This window comes from Lycium ferocissimum, chromosome 7 (assembly GCF_029784015.1).
Source record: "Lycium ferocissimum isolate CSIRO_LF1 chromosome 7, AGI_CSIRO_Lferr_CH_V1, whole genome shotgun sequence".
Taxonomy (NCBI): domain Eukaryota; kingdom Viridiplantae; phylum Streptophyta; class Magnoliopsida; order Solanales; family Solanaceae; genus Lycium; species Lycium ferocissimum.
The window spans coordinates 10,714,561-10,740,414 of NC_081348.1; the positions used below are offsets into that span (position 1 = coordinate 10,714,561).

General features: G+C 34.5%; 4 protein-coding genes and 1 long non-coding RNA gene across 5 annotated transcripts; 4 read left to right on the forward strand and 1 right to left on the reverse strand.

The window, feature by feature from the left end:
- Positions 1-783: 783 nt before the first annotated feature.
- Positions 784-2,574, forward strand: LOC132062506 (uncharacterized). Its single transcript, XM_059455060.1, has 2 exons — positions 784-1,338; positions 1,994-2,574. The coding sequence occupies exons 1-2, from the start codon at positions 939-941 to the stop codon at positions 2,449-2,451; spliced, it is 858 nt and encodes a 285-aa protein (XP_059311043.1). The 5' UTR covers positions 784-938; the 3' UTR covers positions 2,452-2,574.
- A 911-nt stretch (positions 2,575-3,485) lies between these two features.
- Positions 3,486-6,936, forward strand: LOC132063326 (scarecrow-like protein 18). The gene is made up of 3 exons (XM_059455815.1): positions 3,486-4,294; positions 4,453-6,105; positions 6,799-6,936. The coding sequence occupies exons 1-2, from the start codon at positions 3,759-3,761 to the stop codon at positions 5,678-5,680; spliced, it is 1,764 nt and encodes a 587-aa protein (XP_059311798.1). The 5' UTR covers positions 3,486-3,758; the 3' UTR covers positions 5,681-6,105; positions 6,799-6,936.
- LOC132061915 (DELLA protein RGL1-like) lies at positions 6,838-8,529 on the forward strand. Its single transcript, XM_059454592.1, has one exon. It carries the CDS (start codon positions 6,838-6,840, stop codon positions 8,527-8,529), a length of 1,692 nt encoding a protein of 563 aa, XP_059310575.1.
- Positions 8,530-17,353: 8,824 nt separating this feature from the next.
- On the forward strand, positions 17,354-18,360 carry LOC132062507 (uncharacterized). The gene is made up of 3 exons (XM_059455061.1): positions 17,354-17,698; positions 17,764-17,928; positions 18,006-18,360. Exons 1-3 carry the CDS (start codon positions 17,375-17,377, stop codon positions 18,231-18,233), a joined length of 717 nt encoding a protein of 238 aa, XP_059311044.1. The 5' UTR covers positions 17,354-17,374; the 3' UTR covers positions 18,234-18,360.
- A 543-nt stretch (positions 18,361-18,903) lies between these two features.
- Positions 18,904-19,730, reverse strand: LOC132062508 (uncharacterized). Its single transcript, XR_009416197.1, has 3 exons — positions 19,546-19,730; positions 19,262-19,341; positions 18,904-19,136 (listed from the first exon to the last, which is right to left on the reverse strand). It is a non-coding gene; the product is annotated as an uncharacterized LOC132062508 (long non-coding RNA).
- Between the last annotated feature and the right edge of the window lie 6,124 nt (positions 19,731-25,854).

Genomic DNA, 25,854 nt, shown 5'->3' on the forward strand with positions numbered 1-25,854 from the left:
CCCAACTTTCAAATAATGGAATATAATGAAGAGACATGTCAAGGAGAGACCAGGTAAGCAACCAGCAGGGCCAGAAATAGAACTGTAGAAGGAAGAAAACAATCCCTCAATAATCTAATCCATCCCAAGTTACACTTATACATTAGATACTTTCCAGTTATATATAGCTCAATTCTTTTGGCTGAACTAAGAAGCTCGCAATCAAATAAAACACAAAAGTCTAACAAATCCATAGCAGTTAAGTTGAGGATCGGTCAATTTTTATCCCGTCAGTATATAAAAATTAAACTCTTTATATTTTTTTATACTACTACCACTTTCGTTACATGTCATGGTTTGAAGTCCCATCATGCGTTAGATTGGATGAAAACTAAGGAGGCTGCGATATGTCACCCAAAATCTACTTTTAATTTGGTGACATGAGACATCACGTTCTGTGACATTCCACCTGTGCAGGGTTCCCATATAATTTAAACTTCTTGATTAGGTGAGTGTTTTGGGAAGTTGCAATATCCACCAAATATCCCTTCTACGCTTCTCAAAAGAATATATATTGGGTTGGGTAGTTTATCCATTAGTTGAGAGGAAACAACTAAATAAATATTAGACCATATATCAATTATCATGCAAAGCATCAAACATGTTATGGCTTCCAAATAATCTAAGAAAAAGACTAAACTAATAGTATATATTATTATTGGATTTGTTGTATACAACATTAAATTATATTTATTCAACCAACCTTGATAGAGATAAGACATCGTGACAACCACTTCTTAATTAATTAGTTTCTTTTCTTCTTCTTATTCTTCCTTCGTTTACTAATCAGCATGTTCCATTTAATTTCTTCATTCTTGATGAACATATATAGTACTACTTCTCGTCTCTTTATGTGCAACAAGAATTCATTCAAGTCTCTTTTTTGTTGATTTCATTTAATGGGTTCAAGGAAGAAATTGGTTTCCCTCTTGGATTCATTTGCAAATTTTTTGAGAGAACCATTTCAATTTTTTACAACTATTCTCCTTAGCCTTCTTTTTCCTCTTTCATTTCTCATACTTTCTAGGCTCTCAATTGCTCATTATCTCATTGATCTTTTAGGCTATTCAACAGAAGCAGATAATTCTGATCTTCTAATCAAATTCTTCCTTCAAGTCAACCCCATTTTTCTCCATGTACTTGTTTCTCTTATCAGCGTTGCTTCACTGTCCCATGGCTTAACGGGTGGTACTTCGTGCTTTATAAAACGTACCCCAGAGCCAGTTTCAAGACCACGACTTTACACGGCGTGGATTTTCCTTTGCATATTGCAAATTTGCGTTGGCCTAGGAATTGAAGGTACGTTTTGGAATTAAAATTACTACATTCATTTCGGTGTTATCCATGTTTTTATTCTTAGGTGTATGATCTTTTTTATTACCCCTGGTCCATGTTTAGCCTTGCAAATTTGGCACAAAATAAGTACTATCTTATTAGAAAATCAGGAAAGGTCCCTTGAGGGACATAGCGATAAAATAGAAAATCAAGAGACATTGATAGCTTTTTCCGAAATTACCCTTTCTTCAATTAATGATCTAAAAATTCAATGGAACGATAAGAGGTAGTTTGAGAAGAGATAAATTAAGGGAAAGTTAATTAAATAACCCTTATATTTATGCTAGTAGTAAATGATTTTATTAATGAGATTAAAACCCTTAAAATAATATAGACAGGTGGTATAGCATTATTTATTTATGACTTAGGTATAGTATTATTTATTTATGACTTATGTTATCATTATGGATAAGTATTTAATAGTTGTGAGTCTAGAAGTATCTCTTATCGCGTGCCTATAAAACCCCGTCTTTGTACCAAGAAAAAACTCAATTTAAAATTATTATGTAAGTTGGATCTTTCTAAAAGTGTGCTTTAAGTTTATTTGTCTTCCGCATTTTTTGTGTCTTATAATATTTTATTAGTTTATCAAGAGCTTAGCTTAATTATATTTCGACAGGTAGCATAGCTGCTGGAATAGATGCCCATGATTTGGGCCATGCAAGGGGATTCTTGACAAGAGCTATATTCTTCTTGGGCCTACATGAAACAATGTTCTTTTGGTCCAAAACAATTGTGAAGCCAGTGGTGGATGACACAGTTTTTGGCATTGTTAGGGAAAATAGGTGGGCTGAAAAGGCAGCATTGGCAATGAGTTTTGGGGGGCTTTGGTGGTGGAGATTGAGAGATGAAGTTGAGTCCTTAGTGGTTGTGGTGGAGAAAAAAAGAGACTTATTAATTAGTATTGGATTAGCTGATTTTGTTGGTTGGTGGTTGTATTATTTAACTGTTACAATTGGTATGATCAAAATTGTGAAAGGTCTCATTTGGATAGTTTACGTAATGTTTGGTAGAAGAGTTGTTGTTGATACTGACAATAATGCCGGCGATTCTGGGAGAAATGATGAGAAGGTCTGAATTTGGACATTTTTTTTTTTTTTCTCTTGTATAATCTTTGTTAAAAAGAAAATTGATTATTTTGTTAATGAATCCTCCAGTTGGTCAACGACTTTCAATTGTGAATGTCGATTGAGAGGGAAACTCTTCTTTCTTTTGTGTAATTTTACTCCGAGGAAGTAAACTCAAATATCCAGAAAAAAAGAAGAAGCATTATAATGGAGATTAGAAATCCCAACATCAGACATAGGAAAATATTTATTACGTCCGATGTTTACAGCCAATCACATAAATTTATTTTGGTTAAATGATGACTTGATGTGAGAAAACACATTATTTAACCAACGGTTCATGAAGAAAGTGTATATAAAAAACAACTGTCATATGTTCATTGATTTGGTATAAATACCGCATATGTGAATATGTTTAGTTTCGCTTCTCCATATCAAACATAACGGTGACAGGCTAGCAGCAAGACAAATATGATCATATGAGTCCATTCAAAGCGAAGAAATCAAAGTGCTGCTAAAGTCTGCTATAACTATGTAAATGAGACAAATTGTTGTTTTGCGATTAATATCTTCCTTTACATCCAAACATGTCATTACGCTCTTATCCCTTTCTAATTGTCTTAAGCATGTTGTCCACATGCATATATTCCTTGATTAATCAAACATCTCCTGGCCGTGATCGAATTCTTGAAAGATCTATTTGGAATGTATTCTTTCACGTGGACTCTTCTGCCTGTCCATGCCAGGGAGACATCATATTGCACCAATAATCTAAGCTATGTTTTCTCTATGCACCAGGTTATGATTGGCTCCTTAGGGTAAGAATTTAATCACACCGGTGTTACAAGGAGAGATTTAATGAAGCGAGATAATCGAGTCAGTGGCGGAGTCAGGATTTTCATCTAGGGGTTCAAAAATATGAAGAAGGAAATACACGAAGAAACCAAGGTGGTTCAACATATATTATATATACATAAGAAATAATTTTAACCTTATATATACACTGTAATTTTTCGCCGAGGGAGTTCGAATGAACCTCCTGGAGCCTACCTAGCTCCGCCCCTGAATAGAGTAAGTAACATAGTTAGGCGAAAGAAATCTATATGCAAACACATGTCATTTATCTATTGATTTGATATAAACACTATGTTGTTGACAGGGTTTTACTCTTGGAGAGTCGGGTCAAAAGTTCACTTTCATTATTGATAATACTCGTTAAATCTGATTAATCCTTTGCTTATTTTCAGACGGTACTTGTGAAGCTACAAAGTCATTTGAGGCTACTTTGTTAAGGGTACCACTAATTTGTCCTGGACCATGGCCAATGTCTCGATCTCCAATGATAATTTTAGTGATTTCCAGGGTGATCACTTTCATCTTGAAGGATATGAGAGAAGTGAATTAGTCATCAATGGCGTTGAAGGTCCTTGGTTTGAACATGAAGATTGTGCAGATATTGATTCTCTTTACTCCATTTGTGGCCTTAACAATGAAGAGAATACATCTAATGAACAAGTTAGAACCAACTTATTGGAAGATCAGCAACAAAGGATATCAGATTGGACGCAAAATCATTTCCCCACCAACATGGTCATACCGGTCCAAATCCAATCCTCTATCAAAGCACCAAAGAATGATGATTTCCAACCTCAACTACCAGAACCTGGCAACTCTAGCAATGAAAAACCAAAGCCGTTTTCTTTAGCATCTTTGGACATACTGAACAATTATGGCAGACTGAGCAAGAAATCGAGTGAGGAAAACTTGAGCACTAATGCACTAAGCTGTGAGGCCTGCATAGGTAACAGCCACAAGTTGTCAATGGAAGAACTCTTGAGGGCTGCTGGAGAAAGGTACTGTCAAATCGTCTGACCATCTAATCTAAAAGTTTAAGTATTTAGATCTTTGCATACTCTGATACCATGTTGAAGTATGTGATCATCTCATCTAAAAGTTTAAGATGTTAGAGACAGCACACTTTTAATTACTTGATCATACGATGTCTCAACAGGTACGTACAATACTCCACCCAAAGGGTAGATGGTCTTTCTATGTTTATCCACGCTTATGGTTCGGCACTCTCAGGCCTTTGTATGGAGGAAACAAGGGATATGGAACTCGTCCACCTCCTCCTAACTGCAGCAGAACAAGTGAGTAATCAGCAATTCCATCTAGCTAGCAAATTGATTTCTCGTTGTATGTGGGTGGCATCTGATATAGGTAATCCAGTCCAGAGACTTTGTTTCTATTTTGCTAAAGCCTTAGAAGAAAGGATTGATCGATCAACTGGAAGATACACATGTACGGATGAAGATCGCCACCTCAAGTATATAAAAACTATGTCATTAGGAACCAACTCTGCATTCTTGACCTGCCACCAAGTAATTCCCTTCAATCAAGTTATGCAATTTGCAGGAATTCAAACAATTGTTGAAAATGTCCGAAGCGCAAAAAAGATCCATTTGATTGATTTTAATATCAGAAGTGGAATTCAGTGGACAGTCTTGATACAAGCTCTTGCAGAAAAAGGTGATAGTCAAATTGAGCTTCTCAAGATAACTGCAGTTGGAAGCACAGAAAAAGAGAACTTTGAAGTAACAAGCAACACATTACACAGTTTTGCCAAGTCCTTAGGTCTGCCATTTTCATTTGATCTAGTTTTTGTCTCAGACATGAAAGATTTCAAGAAAGAATCAGTCAATATTAAATCAGATGAGACTGTGGCTGTTTATTGTAACTCTATGCTAAGGACAATGTTACCAAGACCAGATTGTTTGGATAATTTGATGAAAGCAGTCAGAAGTATTGGACCAACCATTATTGTTGTTGGTGAAGTCGAAGCAAACCATAATTCACCATCATTCTTGAACCGCTTTATTGAGACACTTTTCTTTTATGGTGCATTTTTTGATTGCTTTGAGGACTGCATGGATCGAGGCAGTCCATGTCGAACAACAATTGAAGGGGTGTATTTTGGTGAAGGTATTCGGAACATTGTGGCGGCTGAAGGTGAGGAAAGGTTCACCAGGAATGTGAAGCTTGAAGTATGGAGAGCATTCTTTGCAAGGTTTGGTATGGTGGAAGAAGAGCTTAGTGAGTCAGCTTGGTACCAAGCTAATCTGATTCTCAAGCAATTCGCCCAAGGCAGTTCTTGTGATATTCAAAAGGATGGGAAAGGCCTCATTATTGGGTGGAAGGGAACACCAATTCATTCTCTATCCATTTGGAAGTTCTTGTAAGAAGACAACTTTCCTTGTTGACGAAACAAATAGGATGCTTACTTGCACAGTTCGTTTGTACACCATCAACGTTCTGTAGCTGGTATGACCATAAGGCATCTCCAAGCTACCTAAGTCTAGATTTTTGCTCTTAAACTCATATTTGTGGGATAGAGGGCTAGTGGTACCTGCTGTCCACCTTTCCTCCTTTGTTTTGAGCATCGTGTGAACAAAGAGTGGGCACAAGAAACGAAGGTCCTCATATAGAGTCGTATATATAGAGTCACATACATAAGCAGTGCGGGATACTAGGGAATGGATTGGTTAATTACTACTCCTATCCCTTTAGTTTGAGGATGTTAACCACAGAATTACAATATTACAAGAAACCCGTGATTAGGCCGGAAAGCATGAAGAGAAATTTTTGAAGTCCATGGTGCCAAAAGGTATAATCTCATTGCAAATGTCATGCTTCTTGTTTATCCTTTTACCAATAACCCAACTTTCCTATGCATGCAATCCCCCCACCCCCTTTTTATATATATATATATATATATATATATATATATATATATATATATATATAAATTGAATTAATGAACTTCTTACTGACAGAATATAAAAGGCAACCATGACTTCCACAAGGACAGAAAATCCAAAATATAAGCCATTCATACACAGTTCTTTATTTAAAGAAAAATCTCAAGGGTGGCCTTGTTAATTTTGTGCACACGTTCTTGCCTTTTTATTTTTTTGGTGAGGTGTCCATTTGCTTGTCCGCAATTCATGTATAGGTAGTCTTACATTTTCTTCAATTGTTAGACAATTATTATTCGCATAACCTGTCACCATCTCGATTTAGAAAATGACTACCTAGCAAAAGTACAGTATGTCCAAAAGTAAGTAGGCTGAATTTCTTAAGTTTGATCATAAATCACAACATAAACCATATTGTCCTTAGTGCCATGTCTTGTTTTATCTCTTGTCCCTTCTATTCTTATTAAACTCTAGAAAGCCAGCAATATTACTTTGTCATCTTAAACACAACGATTAACAAGATATACTATTGCATTTTTCTAGAGGATAATAACTCTTTGCAATTAACCGATATTGACAATACTACCTACTGCTAACCTTAGCGGATCAGGAGGCGCTTGCAAATTACTCTCAGCTCTGATATGGACAATCCCTTGTTTCATCGTGGATCATTCACTTCCAACCTAATCCCAGGGAATAATGGTTCTGTTAGAGGTTGTAGAGGAGTTGTTGGCAAGAGTTACAACTATTTATCAGTTATGGAGGACTCCATAGATATCCAGAACTTCTGTACCAATTATGGGTTCTATCAAGAATATGCAGCCAATCCACAAGTTCAAGAAATGAATAAACAACAAGAAGAAATGAATGTGTATGCTGCTCATTCTGCAGGTCAATTAAGTCGAGGAAAAATGAAGCTCAATGGTCTAGAAACAGGAAGCGATGTGGACAAGGTACCTTTTTCATCTCTAGCTCCTTTTGAATTGCTGAGGAACAATCCGAGCAAGAATACTGAAGGACATAAAGTTAGAGATATGAACGATGAAGCCAACGTGCACCAGAAGCTCTCAACTATGCAAATCATGAGGCTAGCTGGAGAAAGATTTATCCAATTCTCTTCTAACAAGTTCAGTAACATAAACAATCTTTTGCACCCGCATGGTTCTGCTCTCTCAGACCTTTCTCCTGAAGATAATCAAGACGTAGAACTTGCTCAAATCCTCCTAGCTGCAGCTGAGAAAGTTTCTGACCAGCAATACGACCGTGCAAGGAAATTTCTGGGTCAATGCCAACCACTTGCATCAAGCACAGGTAATCCTGTGCAAAGAGCAGTCTTTTATTTTGCACAAGCACTTGGAGAGAAGATCGATAGAGAAACAGGAAGGTTAATGCCAAAAAACTCTACAAAAGCAGATGAACTTAACAGTATCTGTGTGGCATCAAGATTCGACGCCTCATACTTAGCGTTACATCAAGAAGTTCCATTCACCCAAGTGGTGCATTTCACGGGAATTCAAGCCATACTAGAAAGTGTAGCAACAAAACCCAAAGTTCACCTAATTGATTTCCTTATCAGAACAGGGGTACAATGGGCATCCTTGATCCAAGCAGCGGCAGAGAGAAAGGATAAGCCAATCGAACACATGAAAATCACAGTAATCGAATCAGGAGATAAAGAAAGAGTATTCGAAACAGGCAAGTCTTTAGAGAGTTTTGCTAAGTCCTTGAACTTCCCTTTCTCTTTCAAGATCATCTTTTTACCAGATAGGAACCAACTAACCGAAGACCACTTCGACATAGAACCTGACGAAGGGGTAGTCATTCATGCAGCATTCTTTCTAAGGACAATGATTTGCGAACCAAACTGTCTAGAAACCGCGATGAGAGTTGTAAAAAAACTGCAACCATCATTAATGGTAGTATCAGAAGTAGAGGCAAATTTGAATTCACCTCTATTCGTGAACCGCTTCATAGACTCGTTATTCTATTACAGTGCATTATTTGATTGCCTGGAAGATGTAATGAAACGGGATGATCAACACAGGACGACAATCGAATCAGTGTCATATGGAGACGGGATTCGGAACATAGTAGGGAGTGAAGGGAAGGAAAGGGCAACAAGAAGTGTGAATCTTGATGTGTGGAGATCATTCTTAGGGAGGTTTGGAATGGAGGAAGTAAAGCTGAGTGACACATGTTTGTATCAGGCTAACTTGATTATTCAGCAGTTTGCTTGTAGGAATTCTTGCAGTGCAGATGTAAATGGAGGGTCTCTCACGGTTAGCTGGAAAGGGACCCCAATCTATTCCACTTCTGCTTGGAGATTCCATTGAGTGAATTCCTTCCTTCTTTTTGGAATTTTGTAACGTGTGTGGCCCTTCCCGGACCTTGCTAAATCAGGATGCTTTATGCTCCAGGCTATCTTTTTTTCTACATTTGTGAGTTTATCCATTGTTTGCTTTGTGTGAATTATTAGACCTTTTTTTCTTGAGTGATGCGTGTATTTGGGTGAACAATTCAAGTGATATATATATATATATATATGTTTAACGCAAAATCTGAAGGGGCAAACATAAGTTCAAATAGGTAAATGATAAACCTACTTCGACCAGTATTTATTGTCACCATGTAAAGCATTCCAATTATGAATGTGTCCGCACTTCGTTAAAATCCAAAGGGAGAACCGCGGAAGGATTTGAAGCCAAAAGGATATCGGGGTTTTATGTTGTCCTTATCTTTGAGATATTTTTCATATTATACATGAATTCGATGGAAGACAAAGAGGTTGTCGTTACTTTTTCTTTTAATGGAGGTAATCAGGTAATGCGAGGCTTCTGAATATGGCTTCTGAATATGTTGAATGTAAATGGAATGCTTCTAATATTATTTAATACACCGATTGAAGCCAAATGAATGATGTGCACCGTTATAACATCAGTTGCCTCATGACTACAATCGTTATAATCTCCAGGTAAGTGTCTTAATTTTTTTTTTAAGTTTTTTTTTTTATTATTATTTTTATTTTTTATTTTTTTTAGCATTGCACATAAAATGGAAAAATTAGGAAAAAGATCAAAAAAGGAGGAAAAATATAAATACCTTTCTTGGCCTATGAGGCATGCCGCATCTATATCTATATCTATCTATATTATATTAAAAACATGAATATAAATGTTGATTGACCAAAATATCCTTCAAATATTGAACGACTTTTAAACCCTTAACTGATAACTTTAACTTCTACTAAAAAAAGGATAAAATTGTCATTAAAAGAGGCCAGAACGCAGTCAGTTATTGATGTAAACACAAAGTCTAAATAGTCCAATCCTATTTAATTAGAGTTTGTCGAAGTTGAGTGGCCTTAATTAACGTCTGTCCAAGTTTTTTTTTTTTTTTTTTTTTGATAAACGTACTTCCTACTGTAAGACAGAAAACACATACATATACTTACATATTTAGATCTTTCCCTATTACAGAAGGTCTGCCCAAGTTTTTTAAAGGATGCCCAGTAGCAAATATATAACATATTTTAGTTTCAAATGACCAAGCAGTAAATTTTTGCCTGTATTATTTTCTACTCCAGAACTTATACATTAGATTAATAAAATATGTCAATATTTATAACATATATATTTTAATTTCAAATGACATGCGGTAAAGATTTCTATAATTTATTTCTGCTAAAAATTACTTTGGACATTAAGTAGTTTCTTATTTGAATTAGGCAAGAACTCCTAATATTTAGTAATTTAAAATTTCAATAAGATTTTATTTATATAAATCATTTGCTTAATATTTATTACTTTGAAATTAATTGAAATTTATAGACAATTCTATAATGAATTTAATTAAATAACAACGTTCAACAACGAAAATATCTCTTAAATATTGATCGACTTATAATAGAGTTTTAAAGAAATACGACTTCTGAATTTTCGTGTCCAAACTAATTTATAAATCAGTCTTTGCTATTGCGATTAAATCTATGTCCTACCTATTATTGATGATAATTATAAAACCATATCAACGAGGAAAGCGTATGAGACTCAAAATTTAAAGAAAATTGTAATAATATAAAAGAACTTAATAATAAAGATTTTGATTTCAATTAAATATTATTATCATATTAGAATAGAGATAGACATTCTTGTTGCCCTTTCAAACATATCAGTAATTTATTTCGAATACCCACCCCTTCCCAAGTTAGTCGTTACTTCGATTTGGACGAAGCTTGAGTTTTGTTACATTTGAATTTGAGTAAAAAGTGATTATATTATTTGTATCAAGATTTTGTAAACTTCATCTTAAACTAAAGATTTTATCAACATTGTTGGCAATACAATAATATTAGTCTGCAAAAGGAATTGTTTCTCAATGTAACTCTTAGGACAATTTTATGTGATACACGTGAGTTTTAACTTTAGTTTGATTTATTACTTATTGCATTCATGAGTAACTAACATATTTGTTCCTTCTCTTTCTTTTTGGATATCCTCAAATAATAAGTTATTAGTTAGTTAATTTTTGTTTTAATTTCTTGACTTCTATTATAATATTTAAGTTGTACAGGGAAATCCGAAGCCTCTATCCTTCGAGTGTGTACTGGGTAACCTGCATACTATACAATGACTCGCAAATCACACAGGAGATATAAATCACACTATGCAAGCCCGGTAGGACGAGCTCTGACCGAGAAGGCTGCTGGTGAGGGGAACCGATCCCACGTCTCCTATATGGGAAAAGACTCACCCAATCAACTCAGACAACCCTTATGGGTTTCAAGTTGTAAAATTGAACTATTGAAGTACACTATGTGTTGAATTTATTTGCAAAGTGTATTTGATGCAACGTCTACATCTAGGACTAAACAGTAGGATTGAAACGCTATGATGCATAATAACTTAAGGACCAAAGCTTCCTATAATAATTGAATGGTTGGTTAATATGCAAATTCACTTTAATTAGTATCTAATTATAATTCTGATATGTTACGAATGGTCTTTTGATTCAAAGCACTTGCTAATAATTGACATCGTATTAACGTGCGAGGCACGTTCGTTGAAACTAGTATATAATATAAAGCTAGACATAGATGAGGTGATGTGGCACCTCTCTATGACCAACATTCACATTTATCTTTTTTCTGGTTTATTTTGCATTTTCTTTTATTTTTTCATCTTTTTCAATCAATCACTATATTTAAGGCCCACAATATATTTATTACATAAAATATATTAACCCTACCGTTTTTCCCTTAATCAACCGATTAGCAGCCGTTTCATTCCTTTTGCTTCCCCTAATAAATTCATGATAACGTTTTTTTTCATAAAACATAAGGCTTTTTCTATGTTATATATAAATTGCAACGAAGAAGGTTGCCATGATCTTCCTCTTCCAGTTTGTTCTTCCAATTTAAAATTTACATGTGATAGAGTGGGACTAATTTTTTTAGTTCTTCCAGCAATTTGAGAGTCATATTATTTACTTTTTGTTGGAATTGTCCTGATTTTCTATATTATTATTTTGTTTGTAATATTGATTCGATTTGTTTCATGATGGATTTTTCTGTCGAAATTTTATGCTATAAAGGGCTTAGATTATTGTGTTATTTCTTTCTTTCACTACCAGCAAAAGCATGGATACTATGATTCAATTAAATATGCTTCAATTTCTTCTACCATTCATCAGAATTAATATTATGCATCATATTTTTCCTTCTTTGTCCACCTTTTAATTATTGTAACAACACTAATATATTTGAATTTTGGGTTTATAACTTGAGGGACTTTGTATTACAGGTATGATTCGTTGATTATATGATGTTTTGGGTATTGAAAAATAATGAGTTATAGATGAATCACTTTCTTGATCTATCGTTTATTCTCCTTTTCTACTTCATGTGACCTTTGAGTCCAAACATGAAAATTCGGTGAATAGTAAAATTTTAAATAAAGAAGTGAAGAAAAAAATATAATTACTATAAGGATACTCCTTTTTAATTTGTCATGTAGATAATAGTGCTTGAGTGAGGAGAAGATGATTTGATATACTATCTTTAAAAAAAAAAAAAAAAGTATTTTAATTGATTTAGAGTCCAGCCATGTGTGAAGATCAACATGACTATTATGAAGGGGGAAATGAATTAATAAATTATGTAAAGAAAAAAGGAAAGAAGGGAAGGGAAACAATTAAAGAAGGAAAATAGTGTATTGATTCGAACATTGAAATTAGAATCCAAATTTTGTGTCGTGCTTTCCTTCTTTGTGTCATTTTCATTTGAATTTTGCACAAATATATGTTGTAAATCAAAATCTAACTGCCTCATGAAGTTAAATACCAATTTAGGACATAAAACAGCTAAATTACTTATATACAAACTTAAGAAAAATGATTTTTCTCTTCTTTTCATTTTAAAAAGTGTTTTTTTTTTGGCAATTAATAATGAAAAATAAAAGAGATTTTTTTTTATTGGTTAAATTATCGTTGGTGTTTCAATGAAGAAGAATAATCTCACAGGGTGGATATAAATTTCTTTATTATGGCGTAGAGAATTAAATTCCAAAACACTACAATGTTTACCTCAATAATCTTGGAAATTGTAAAACTAAAATCCCATTTTATTATTGAAGGGTACCACCGAATAACGAATGCTAGAGTGTATGTGGGTACAGGACATCGGGTGGGAAACAAAAAATAAAAATAAAAAAATCATTGAATGGAGTACACTAGAATATGTAACTGCATAAAATTATTGAGTAAACTATCCAGAGCAATCAGTAACAGAATAACAAAAACTTTTAAGGATGAGTGACAACACAATTTTTTTTCCATGTATGACTAGGTTAGTTTCTCTTCTATTGGAGTTTGTTAATGGTTTTATTTGTAAAGTACATATGTTTTGATTTTAATGTCATTGTTATTGCCTTCCCATGATAAATTACATGTCTCTGTTGAAGCAAACTAAAAAAGAGTTATAGAATAAATATATGTATGAAGTTTTTATATCATTTTTATCTTGACTAATTTTATAAAAAGAAAATTGTTAATTAAATTCACTAATTTCTTTTTATTATCACGCAAAGCGCGGCCAAATTTACTAGTTTAGATTAATAACATGATGAGAAACTTTTTCGGAGCCTCCTTCATTTACTTCCAAAATCTTTTTGGCTCATCATAAACGTTTTTTATTATCTGAAGCATTAGAGTGCTATTACTTCATTTCTAATTCACTGATTCACTTTAGTGTAATTAAAAATTATTTAATAGAAGATTTCTTTTTCTTTAGATGTTTTATTACAATTTAATTTACTGTGGGGGCAAAATCGCAATCCAACTTTGAAGATAGGAGCTTCCCACTTTTAGTATAATATGATATATTCATACCGTAACAATTTTTTTAGGCTTAAGTAACTAAAACGCCCCCGAACTTGGCACAAATTGCAACTTTCGTCCCCAAATTATTGCCGCACTTCAAGACACCCCTAGACTTGGCAAAATGGGTTTTAATTAATCCCCGAGCTCATGACCCGGAGTGAGTGTAGTCACTCGCGGGTCCAGCTGGATTAAAACGCTTATGTGGCCATCCACGTGTAATATATATATGCCACATAATAAATGGCAATTAGAATCGGTTAAATAACCCGAACCGACCCTACCCGACCCGACCCACGTTTAATTAAACCCCCTTACGCCTCTAGAAGACTCCATTTGAACCAACACCCTCAAAAACTCTCTGTCTCCCTCTGATTTCTATGGAAATTTTAGGGTTCTAGTCTACAAATCTCGCTAAACACTAGTTGTTAGGGTCACATTCTGTCAATTCTTGGGTGTATTAAGTGTGGGTGGGTGGGTTCAAGTTCATCGATTAGTGTTCGTTGCAGCTGTTTTGGTGGGTTTCTTTTGGTCAATCATTTTATCTACTCCGATCGATCGTGGTTTCAGTTGTCTTCTTCAAAGGTTAGTGATTTTAACCTCTGTTTTTCGATTAGGGTTTCTTAAAGTCTATTAGCGTTCCGATTAGGGTTTCTTCAAACATGTTTGTCTTCCGAAATGCTTGATAATGCTTCTAGTTATAAAGAACATGAGTTTATGGCTACCGAAATTCATCGTTAAAGACTTGATTTTGTGCATGCATGTCTTTTGGTATTTTTGTAATTACCTGAAAAATTAGGGGCTCTTTTCTTTTTATTTTATTTGTCCTATGATAGCACGTGCTTATGTATTCTTGTAAAAATTGAAATCTTTTAGGGCTTTTTTCGATTTGTATGTTTAGGTTTTTCCGTAATAATTGAAAATTTTAGGGTGTTTTGGTTATATTGAAGTTAGGTGAAGGATTATTCTATGTAAAGGTGATGTCTTTTTCTGTATGCAAGCATGTTTTTTTTTTTGGTTTTTTGCTATTTTCTGTTACTTTTCATTTTCTGTGATTTATTGTAATTAGTATAAGTTATAGATGTAATTCATTGTTTGGCTGAGTTTTTGAATTGTTAAAACCCTCGTAGGCCGAGGAATGGCTACTAAGTACTTTCATTTTAGATGGAAAATTGGTGGTATATTGGTGAGTGAAGTGAGGCCTACTTTTGTCAGTAGGACAGAACATTCTTTTAACATTGATTTTGATCATTTGTCTATTCCCGAGCTAGTAGATCTTGCTAAAGAATTTGGGGTGATTAATTTAGGGACCACTTATATTGCACCTAAGGGGGTGCTTTGGTAAAATTAACATCGACAGGGATTTATTAGACCTAGGAGTACTTTTGAATGATGGGGATACAATTGAGATTTATGTGTGCAATGACTCTTCTTTTCGAGGATGTGGGACCTGTCAACCAGCATGTGATTGGTGGGGCTGGTGATAATTTATCAAAGCCAAGTGGGGATAAGGAATCTGCCAGTTTATTTATTCCCTATCCACCACTAGTTAATACAACACCAACTACAAGTCTAGATCTAGAAAATCCTTCTTCTCCAAACTGTGTTGAAGGGTCAAGCAAATACTAGTGGTGCTTTTGCTAGTAGTGATTTTGCTGCTGAGAATCCCACTGGTGATGTAGACAATTCTGAGGAAGAAGATGCAGTAAATGGGTCTGATTCTGAACTGTCTGATGATTATGGGAGTGATGTTCATGAAGAACTTAGGGTGGTGAGAGAAGATTTAAGAGAATACAAAAAAAACAAAGCTACTAGGGCTGCTAAGGATAGACCAGATGGGTTTTTAGGTGAGGCTGGAGTGGATGAAGGTTATGAAGACATTGATAGAGTGAGAACAAATCTAAGGGGTTATTTGGGAGGTGATGATGATGAGCCATATTATGACTCATCAGATGTAGATAGTTTTGCTTCTGAATCTGAGGGTGAAGATGTTAGTGATGATGAACAAGTTGAAGGAGGGACTGAATTGAGGGCAAGGAGGAAGACAAATAGGGTTGTGTATGATCCAGATTGTGAGAAAGTCATTTGGCAGGTTGGTCAAGTATTTCAAAATGTCAAAGAATTCAGAGAAGCTTTGACCAAATATGCTCTGAAAAAAGGTGTCCAGCTGGACAAGAAGAAGAATGACACAAGAAGGGTTAGGGTGAAGTGCAAAGAAGGTTGTCCTTGGATGTTATATGCTAGCAAGGAAAGTAGGAGTACAAACTTCACAGTAAAGACCTACAATCCTAGACACAAATGCCATAGGACCAACATCAACTTCCTTTGCAATTCTAAATTTCTGTCCAAGCATTATAAGGAGAGAATCACTTCCCAACCTACAATTAAAGGGTGGGAAATACAAGACTTGGTTAGGAAAGATTTTGGTATATATGTTGGGAAATCTGTCTGTTTGAAAACAAGGAAGATTGTTTTGAGAGAAGTCATGGGAGATCATATTGCTGAGTTTGGTAGACTCTTTGACTACGTGGATGTCGCTACAAACTAATCTGGCAAAGACATGTGTTGTGAATGTAATAGACAAGGAAGATGGTAAGAAAGAATTCAAAAATTTCTATATTTGTTTCGCTGCAATGAAATTGGGGTTCATGGGAGGTTGTAGGAGGTGTATAGGCCTAGATGGTTGTTTTCTGAAGGGTATTTGCAAGGGCCAGTTACTTGTAGCAGTTGCTAAAGATGGAAACAATCAAATGTTTCCAATAGCATGGGCTGTTACTGGAACTGAGACAAAGGATACATGGAGATGGTTTATGAGAATCCTCCAGGATGACTTGCAACTTGGAGATGGGACTGAGGTCACTATAATTAGTGACATGCAAAAGGTACCTTTTTTTTTCATTATTTGTTTTCTATTTAGGCATTATGTTCTATTTTCTGATTCTGCTATGTTTTTATAGGGTTTGGTTAGTGCTGCTGAAGAAGTATTTCGCTTGTGAGTTACGTAACGTGTGCTAGACACATTCGTCTAACTCGGGCCCAAAATTGGAGAGGTATTGAGAGGAGGAAAAAATTCGGAAGTGTGTTAGGTCAACATTTGAGGCGTAACTAAAAAATAGGTGAATGAGTTAGATCGGTTGGGTAGGGTATTGTTGAAGACCTTATTTCATACAACAAAGAAAGGTGGTGCAAAGTGTATTTCAAAGAATTTTCAAAATGTGATAGTGTGGACAACAATATGTCGAATCTTTTAATGCTTGATATCTGCTGCCTAGACACACAAGACAATTGTGTCAATGTTAGAAGAAATTAGAATCAAGGTCATGAATAGGATAGCTAAGATGAGGGCATTTTCTGAAACTTGGGTTGATGGGATATCACCAATGGCATTGAAAGTGTTCAATGCTAATGTTGAGAGGTCAATGAACTGTACACTTCACTGGAATGGAGACTGTGGCTTTGAAATCAAAGAGGGGTTAGGTACTCATATTGTTCAACTGGCAAGGGAATATTGTAGCTGCAGGTCATGGCAACTAAAAGGTATCCCTTGTGCACATGCCATAGCAGCTATGCACCATAGGAGAATTGATCCAAGTGAAAATATTGTACATTGGTACAGACAAGAGACCTATTTAAGGGCTTATTCTCACTTTATACAGCCTGTTCCAAGCATGATTATGTGGCCAGACAGTACAAACCCAAAGATAGAGCCTCCGGAAGTCAAAAAAATGCGAGCCAAGGAAGGTGCGAGTAAGAAAGGAGATAGGAGAAGTGAGAAGGGCTGGAAAGTTGACAAAAAGAGGGATAGCCATGACATGCTCTGGTTGCAAGTCTAGTACACATAACATAAGAAGTTACCCTTCAAGGCCTCCAACTGCATCAGCAACAACTTCTGCCCCTTCTAGGAGGAAATACTCAATGCCACCAACTGCATCAGCAACTTCCAAGAGCAAATACTCAAGGCCACCAACTGCTGATGGAACTTCCAAGAGGAAATACTCAAGGCCACCAGAAGCAGCAGGATCAACAAGAGCACCAAATGCACGAGCAACTGCTCCTCCAACTACACCAGCAACTTCCAAGAGGAAATACACAAAGCCACCAGTCCCTCCAAGGCCTAAAGCAACTACAAAGGTAACTGTAATATACATTACTTTGCTTACCATTAATTAGTCAAATATTAACTTATTATCTGTTAGGTTAATGCTTCCCAGCAGTCATCAACTGGAAGTACAAGAAAAAGTAGTGTTCATGACACTCAAGATGCATCTACAAGCATGGGAGGGGGCAGGACTAAGTACAAGAGGCCAAGGGTTGTTGGACAGGGTGTATTTGTGTCTGAGTCTGGATACAAATGTGTTAATGTACGTGTTTCCCAATCACCTAAGTTATTTATTATTATTTTTAGCCACTTTATGACACTAACCAATTTAAATTGCAGCAAGGAATGCCTAGCAGCAGGTTGGTGTCCACACCTAAGGCAATGAATTTAGCCTTGGTCACAGGTGATATTGGATACAAACCCAGCAAAGGATTGAAGTGGAAAGGAACAAAAGCAGTTACACAAAGACAAATCCAAGTGCAAAGTGTTAATCATAGAATCCAAACAAGATCAAAGGCTCTTGGAGTTCAAACAAGATCAAGAAAAGGAAAATCTCCAATGAAGTAGTCTGATATTTCTATGTTTAAGCTACCTATTTTTGGTGAAACTTGGATATGTAAGCAAACAATGTAGCTTGGTAGTTTTTGTTGACAGTTAGTGCTACTGTCCAGTTATTTTGCATATGACAATGACCTTGATTCGGTATTAAATGGTATTGGTTTATTGTCCAGATTTTCATTGAATGGTACTTGGTATTTTATGTCAAGGTTTTGCATTGAATGGTAGTTGATATTTCTGACCAGATTTTGATGTGAAATGGTACTGGTTACTGGTTTATATTGTCCATATTTTGCATTGAATGTTAGTTGGTGTTTTGTTCAGGTTTGCATTGAAATGGTCAATGCTTATTGTCCAGATTTGCATTGAATGGTAGTTGCTATTTTCTGTCCAGATTTTCTATTGAATGTTAGTTAGTGTTTTGTCCAGGTTTGCATTGAAATGGTCAATGTTTATTGTCCAGATTTTTCATCCCAGATTTTGATAGTGTCCATATGGCATAAATGTTGTTGGTTAGCGTGTTGAATAGGCTAACCATTACTAACCAGATGGTATAACGTATTGCTTCACACAGTCATCATAATCATATTCAATATGCTAACCAAAATTAGATTACATTGTTAATCATCTAAATAGAACTTCACTTCAACCTAATTAGTACTACAACCATTGTTAATCATCTAAGTACAATATGAGTACATCAACCTAATTAGTACTACTACCAGAACCAAGATAAAATATCAAATTAAATAGGACACTAATACATAGACAAATCTTCAATGTTTTTGACCACTTCAATTCTTGCTCATATTTGTTTTTCTTCTTCAACAAACCCCAAATAACAACATTAGCTTGCTCCGGAAATGGTGGTTCATACCAATCAAAAAATTTGCAAGAACTTCGACCTTTCACCTATAAAAAGTGAACGAAAATTAGTGACAAAACCAGGTAAAATTAGATGTAAATCAGTGACTAAATTAAACAAACCCAAAGAAAATCATACTAAAATTGAGATACTAAAAACATAAATTACATACCTTGTAATTTTGACAACCCCAAAATCTCCTTCCGATTGTCATCGGACCATGAAATCCTCACCACCGCCGGAAATCCACATCTACAAACTCTAGTCATGAGTACAATTGAGAGAGAAACTTACAATTGAGAAAGAAAATTTAACAATTAGAAAAGAAGGAGAACAAAAAGCTTGAATTTCAAGTTGTGGTGTATTTTAATGGGGGAGGGGTTAAATAAGAACAAGGGGCTGATGTTAGCCGTTGGAAAGAAATGTAAAGGGAAATGTGAAAATTGGATTTGTTACCATTTTTATGCTGATTTGGCACCTCTCACGCGCCTCTTGGCGTGTGACTACACTCACTATGCCATGTGGCAGCTCGGGGATTAATTAAAACCCATTTTGCCAAGTCTAGGGGTGTCTTGAAGTGCGGCAATAGTTTGGGGACGAAAGTTGCAATTTGTGCCAAGTTCGGGGGCATTTTAGTTACTTAAGCCATTTTTTTATTGAGTACTCTTATGATTTGCATTTGTATAGCCTACTTTTTCTCTTGCATAATTTCTTCAACTCAGCTTCCATAAACAGAATTAATCTTTCCATTTTAAATAAAAATGAGAACCTTTGGAAGGAGGATTTTTTCCAGGAGTTAAATATTTTGGTCCATGAAATATCTTTATTATCGTTGCATAAGCAACAATTAATGCAAGGCTGGGGCTAGGGTGTTTTGTATACACAACTCTGTTTAGTCCGAAATCTAAGTTCCATACATTGTAATTGAAAAATTGAGATTACACCACTGCTATTTGAATCTCACGTGAATTCTTATATTTTGCACTTGAAATGATATGGCATTTTAAAATAAGTTAATCACATCCGGAATAATTTCAGAAACTTTTTTCTCAAGGCTTCGTTATAACACTAATCTCCGTTATGGTTTAAGATATTACGCTTACTTTCCTTATTTTGATTTGTTTTTTTTTTTAACTCATTGTCATTAATATAAATATATGATTTGACTATATTGCCTTACATATATAGTCATTTATTTAATGAATTTGTAAGCACCTTTTTAATTACCAAAAGATCCATAGCGGGAGCTTAGTGCACTGGGCTGCCCTTTTTTATCCATTATTAGAGTACCAAAAAATTCAATGACAAACACAAAATCTACGACTTGGTATGTTTCATTGCTTCTAATTGTTATAAAGAAATCTAAAATAAAGAGATAAGTGTAATTTCATAAATCACAATGGAGATTAGTGTAATGAAGAGAAATCTAGGGAAAAGTCGTCTCTAAAATTAGTCCATTACATATAATATGTTTTATTAAGCTAACTGGCTATTTTGGAGTGTCAAGTCTTATTTTTAGTACAAAATACAAAAATTCGGGTGAGATTTACTTTTTAGATAACTTGGTAAGAGTCGAATGACTTTTATATGATAAATGAATAGAGAAGTACTTTTGTGTGATAAACTTCAAGTTGGATGATTATTATGTGACCAAAAATAGAATGTAACTTTTGTGTGATAAACTCAAAACTGAAGGATCACCGGTGAAATTTATTGTTGTGTTTTAGCAGGAACAAATTATAGCCTTTAGATACTATTTTGATGAGTTGTTACCATTTGAAGATTGAGCATTACTGAAGGGGATCCCAACTTGTCTATCCTTATTCCTTACCCAGTACAATTTAGAAATTGCGACAAGTAAGATAAGATTTCCTTTGCCTTATTTTATGTGACGTACTTTCCTTTTTAATTTATCCTTGAAAGAATGACATATGGTTTTTGAAAATTAATTAATCTCAGCATACCTAGTTTACTCTTAATGATATGATTTATTGGTATTAATTTTGATATGAAAGTTCATTCAAGTTCATTCCTTTATAAGAGAAGAAAATGAAACGACGTGCAGAATTCTCACCAGCACTCATTCAAAATGAGAATTTTGATACTTTACATATATTTAAAGTAAAAGTTAAAAAAAAAAAACCTTTTTTTTATTTATCGGAAAAGGGCTAACTATGCCCTTAAACTATTCGAAATTGAGCAAATATGCCCTTCGTTAACAATTTAGCTTACACGTGCCCTTACCATTCAATAGTTGGTCCAAATATACCCTTAATTTGACTGGAGCCCCTAATTAACTTAATTAGCTGATGCCCGTAAAATATGCAAAATTGAGCATATATGCCTTTCATTAATAGTTTAATATTATTTTAATATGTAAATATTTAACATTTCTTTTCTACTGATGTTTATGTAACAACAAAAGCCAAACACCAATTTCTAAGTCTGAATATAAATATCTAGCTTAAGTTAAAATTGTTATTTTTCTTACATATCTTCGGTGATGAAAATTGTAATTTATAAATATACTTTTGTTTTTCAGTTTCCTGAGTTGTTTTACAATTGATTCATATATTCTCTACACTATACTTGTGTCCTAAACTAGTGACGAGATAATTTTCACCATGTTATTATAAAATTACAAAGCAATGGAGCATGCATTAAAAGTTTAGTTATAGTGTTTAAATCAATAGTTTTCCGGAATAACAGCAATCCTCAAGGGTCAATTTTCTTAGGTGGGAAAACACTGTAATAAGAAGATTAGTGGCGTTGGAAAGGGGTTGTTAGCCAAAAACTGATTTTTAACTTGGTTAAATATGAAAAAAAAAACATATTTAATTATCATTCATGGGTATTATTAACGAAGAGCATATCTGCTCAATTCACATACTTTAAGGGCATCTTTGGCCTTTTTTGCTTATTAATTAACTAATTAGGTTACTTGGGGTGGGGGTGGGGGGCAGTAAAATTAAGGGTATACTTTGATCAACTATTGAACGGTAAAGGCATGTGTGAGCTAAGCTATTAACAACGAGCATATTCGCTTTTAGACCTTTTCATTTATTTATTAAACTTTGTGTCTAATCAAATATCTTCACGTAGAATTGGACAAGTAATAATTTAATCCTAATGATGATTTCATGTTATTATTTTGATTTTATTGATTTTTACTCTATGCTATTACATCTATTTATATTTCATGTTCGTCATTGAACCAAAAAAAAAAAAAACTTTGTAAACTCTCTAGTTAGATGAAACATTTTTTAATGAGAAAATTACAATGACATCATTAATTACTACATAGGTTTAAAATTCATGACGCAATTAATTTTTTTTTTTCAATTCTCCCTGTATCGATCATTTTGTAATATTTGATTCTTTAACATTTTATATATACTAGTTAACTTATCCCCGCTTCGCGCGGTGAGATATTTTTTTGTAAACTATCTTGATATGATGGGATAAAAAAAAAATATAATATCAATTTTAAAGAATAGAAATACAACAAAAGACATACATATGAAAATATCAAAAGTCAAAATCAAATGGATAAAAATATAGTGATGCAGTCAAGCATGTGAATGACGCTGCATATAAATTCCGCCAATATGAAAGAAGTTAACGTGACTGAAAATAAGCAACAACTCCAATTTTGGAAAGAACAACACATCAGGAGCAATAGTTTCAATTTTAGACAGAAATTGCTACTTCCTGCTGATAGACAAAACACGTGTTATTTAATAATTGTAAAATAAACAAAATATTAGTTGGTCACTATTTTCAAATCCTTTTCACCGCTGCTCCTTTAAGACATCTGATTACTACTTTAGGCTATTGTTTTGATTTTATCTGCCACAGACAGAGCAGGGAAATCCAGCTCATGAAGGGAAAATCAATCTTCAAAACTTCAGGGATTAATACACATCACAAAATCATTGTAACTAAAAGATCTTCCTGAGAATAAGATTACGATTTTCAGGTATTCTATTTATTCTTTCTAGTCCATCTTGATAGCATATTATTCAAGCTTAAATTTTGCTTTGAAGTTCATCCAAATACATATCAAATGCTAAAACCAAAAAGATAGCCAACAAAATTAAATACCCTGTCTTCTTCTCCAGCGATTATTGACTTGGATTCCCCGAGTTTTCAGCCCCTAATTATCTGCATTTGGTTTGCTACTATTAGTAAAGATGTAGATTAATCATTTAGGAAAAAATATAGACCTCATCAAAATGAGCCTTTCCTTTTTCCTTTTCTTCTCTTTCATAGGTGACTTCACAAAAAGTACAAACAAAAAATACACATCAAAATCAGGGCTTAATAACTCTGGTTGTTATCAATTCAAAGAGAGTGAATCTTAAACAAAAGCTGTATTGAAGTAATTTAACTATTGCGACAATGAATAGCCACTAAGTTTGGCACATGATTATATGATCATCTCCAAGTTTTAAAACGTGTCGTTAGCACTGTACAAGCACGGAAAATTTCTACTAAAATAACACATTCAATATACAGTGTCGTAATTGAAGTCATACTGCACAATCAAGTAGTGTATACCGACTATAACTCATGCACGCAGACAAATAAAATCTTCTTATTTTTTAAGCTAATAAACCTGAATTAAGTGAGCCGCGGCAGTGGCGACTCGCAAAGTTCAGTTCTTCAACGCTCTCTCTTAGAAAAACCTTTTCCAAAAGCACATCCCTCATAATCTTCTCCTCACTGGCAACTCGCTATGAAACCTGATCAAAACGTTAAAACAAAATCAGCCAAATTGTCAAACTCGCATTTCAAATCAAGCAAAAAACATCAATTTAATCAAATTTGAATAGGATATATCCCAAATTTAACTTATAATAGAGGACGAAAGACGACAACAAAAACGATGATGATCAGATGATGATTATGCATATAGAAGAACCTGGTATTTTCGAGATTCGTTCATGGCGAATTGAGATGATAAAAAATATAACCTGTTTGCAGTGGGGGAGCCAGGATTTCCGCCGAGGGGGTTCAAAATATAAAATAGTAAACATACGAAGAAGCCTAAGGGGGTTTAACATCTACTATATATACATAAAAATAATTTTAACCTTGTGAAAACAATTCCAATTAGTTAGTAGATTATGTAGAAAAATGAAGGAAAAATGCCAAAAAAAAAAAAAAAAGAGAAAAAAGAAAAATACCAATGCTTGTCATAGAAGGGTGCCATATCACCTTGTCTGTGCCTAACTTTATATTATATATAGATTACCAAGGGTAGAAATTGAAGAGGTGTGAATTATGAGTAGTTACTCCTTGTAAAGACATTAAATACACAAAGAGGAAAATACTTAAAATATTAGATATTGTCATTTTATAATTAGAAGAAGGCCAAAAAATGGAGAAAAAAGATAAATAAGAATGGAGGCCATAGAGAGGTGCCATATAGGATGGCCTCTTGCTAGCTTTATATTATATATAGATTTGTTATAGCAATCTTATATTTGAATTATAACTATATATGCTAAATGACGTATCAGCTAATGACATAACAACATATCTAAGACCTTCGTAAGATCATAAGAATGATATTTCTTCTTTCACAAAACAACATCCTTTTCAAACTTTAAGAGTCACATTTAGGGTGTACATACAAGGGTTAGGAATGGCAATCGGACGGGGCAAGAGGGTTGCGGGGCGGATTTAAACTTAACCCGCAAAGACTTCAACCACACCAGTGCAAGTAGACCAGCACTTAGTAAGGCTGTTACTTGTTGGTGATATGCCACATACTGATAACTCAAAAAGATCATGGTCCCCTGATGATTGTATGAGAATAAACCTGAGAGCTATTGAACTGAACTTAGTTATCATTTCAACGTAATGCCCCTCCTATCTATTCATTCTCAGGGTCAGGTCCTGTGAAATCCACCTCTTGCACCACGTGAGATGTAATGATGCATTGTCATGCATCTCCATTCCCCCAAAAAGTAAAACTTTTTTTATTGGAACTTATAAGCCTTTCCTTGAGGTTTTACTATTTTCTTCTGATAAGGCTTCTCAAACACTTGATGTGGGATCTCCAAGCCCCGAAAAAAGTTGGAACATCCACAAAAGGCTTTGTTCCGCAAGATGGTGGGCTCATACTTGGTGATCAACTGTTGTATATTTTTACGGTGTCAAGGCATGACATGCAATGTGGATTTGAGTGTCCTTCGTTGGCAAATTCTATGCAGCTTGGTAGGACGATAGAGACTCCTTTTATTGTACAACTTGTTGATGTTTGTGGGGTTGACATTAATACCACATAGAAAGAATTTATCTTTTCTACTGGCCTCGCGTTGCCCAGCATACTCTCCCCCGCGCCTCCATCCCTTGTAAATCTGCCCCGCCATCCCCTACTGACATTAACATTAAATATATTAATAGTAACTGTAATTTTTAGATTATAAATCATAAATGCAAATATCAAACTGTTAGTTTCCAAAGAAAAATGTGATAGAATAATTCACTTATTACTACAATTTTCTCAATAGAAGCGAAAACATATGGCTCATTTTATTGCATGTCATAAAATTGATGAAGCATGTCACATTGCATCTTTGTTGTTGAACATGTGGTCAAATTGCATGGTATTCCCAAAACCATAGTGAGTGATAGGGATTCTAAGTTCCTTAGACACTTTTGGAAGGAATTGTGGGGACGACTTAGGACTAAATTGTTGTTTTCTACATCTTGTCACCCACAAACCGATGGCCAAACCAAGGCTGTGAATATGAC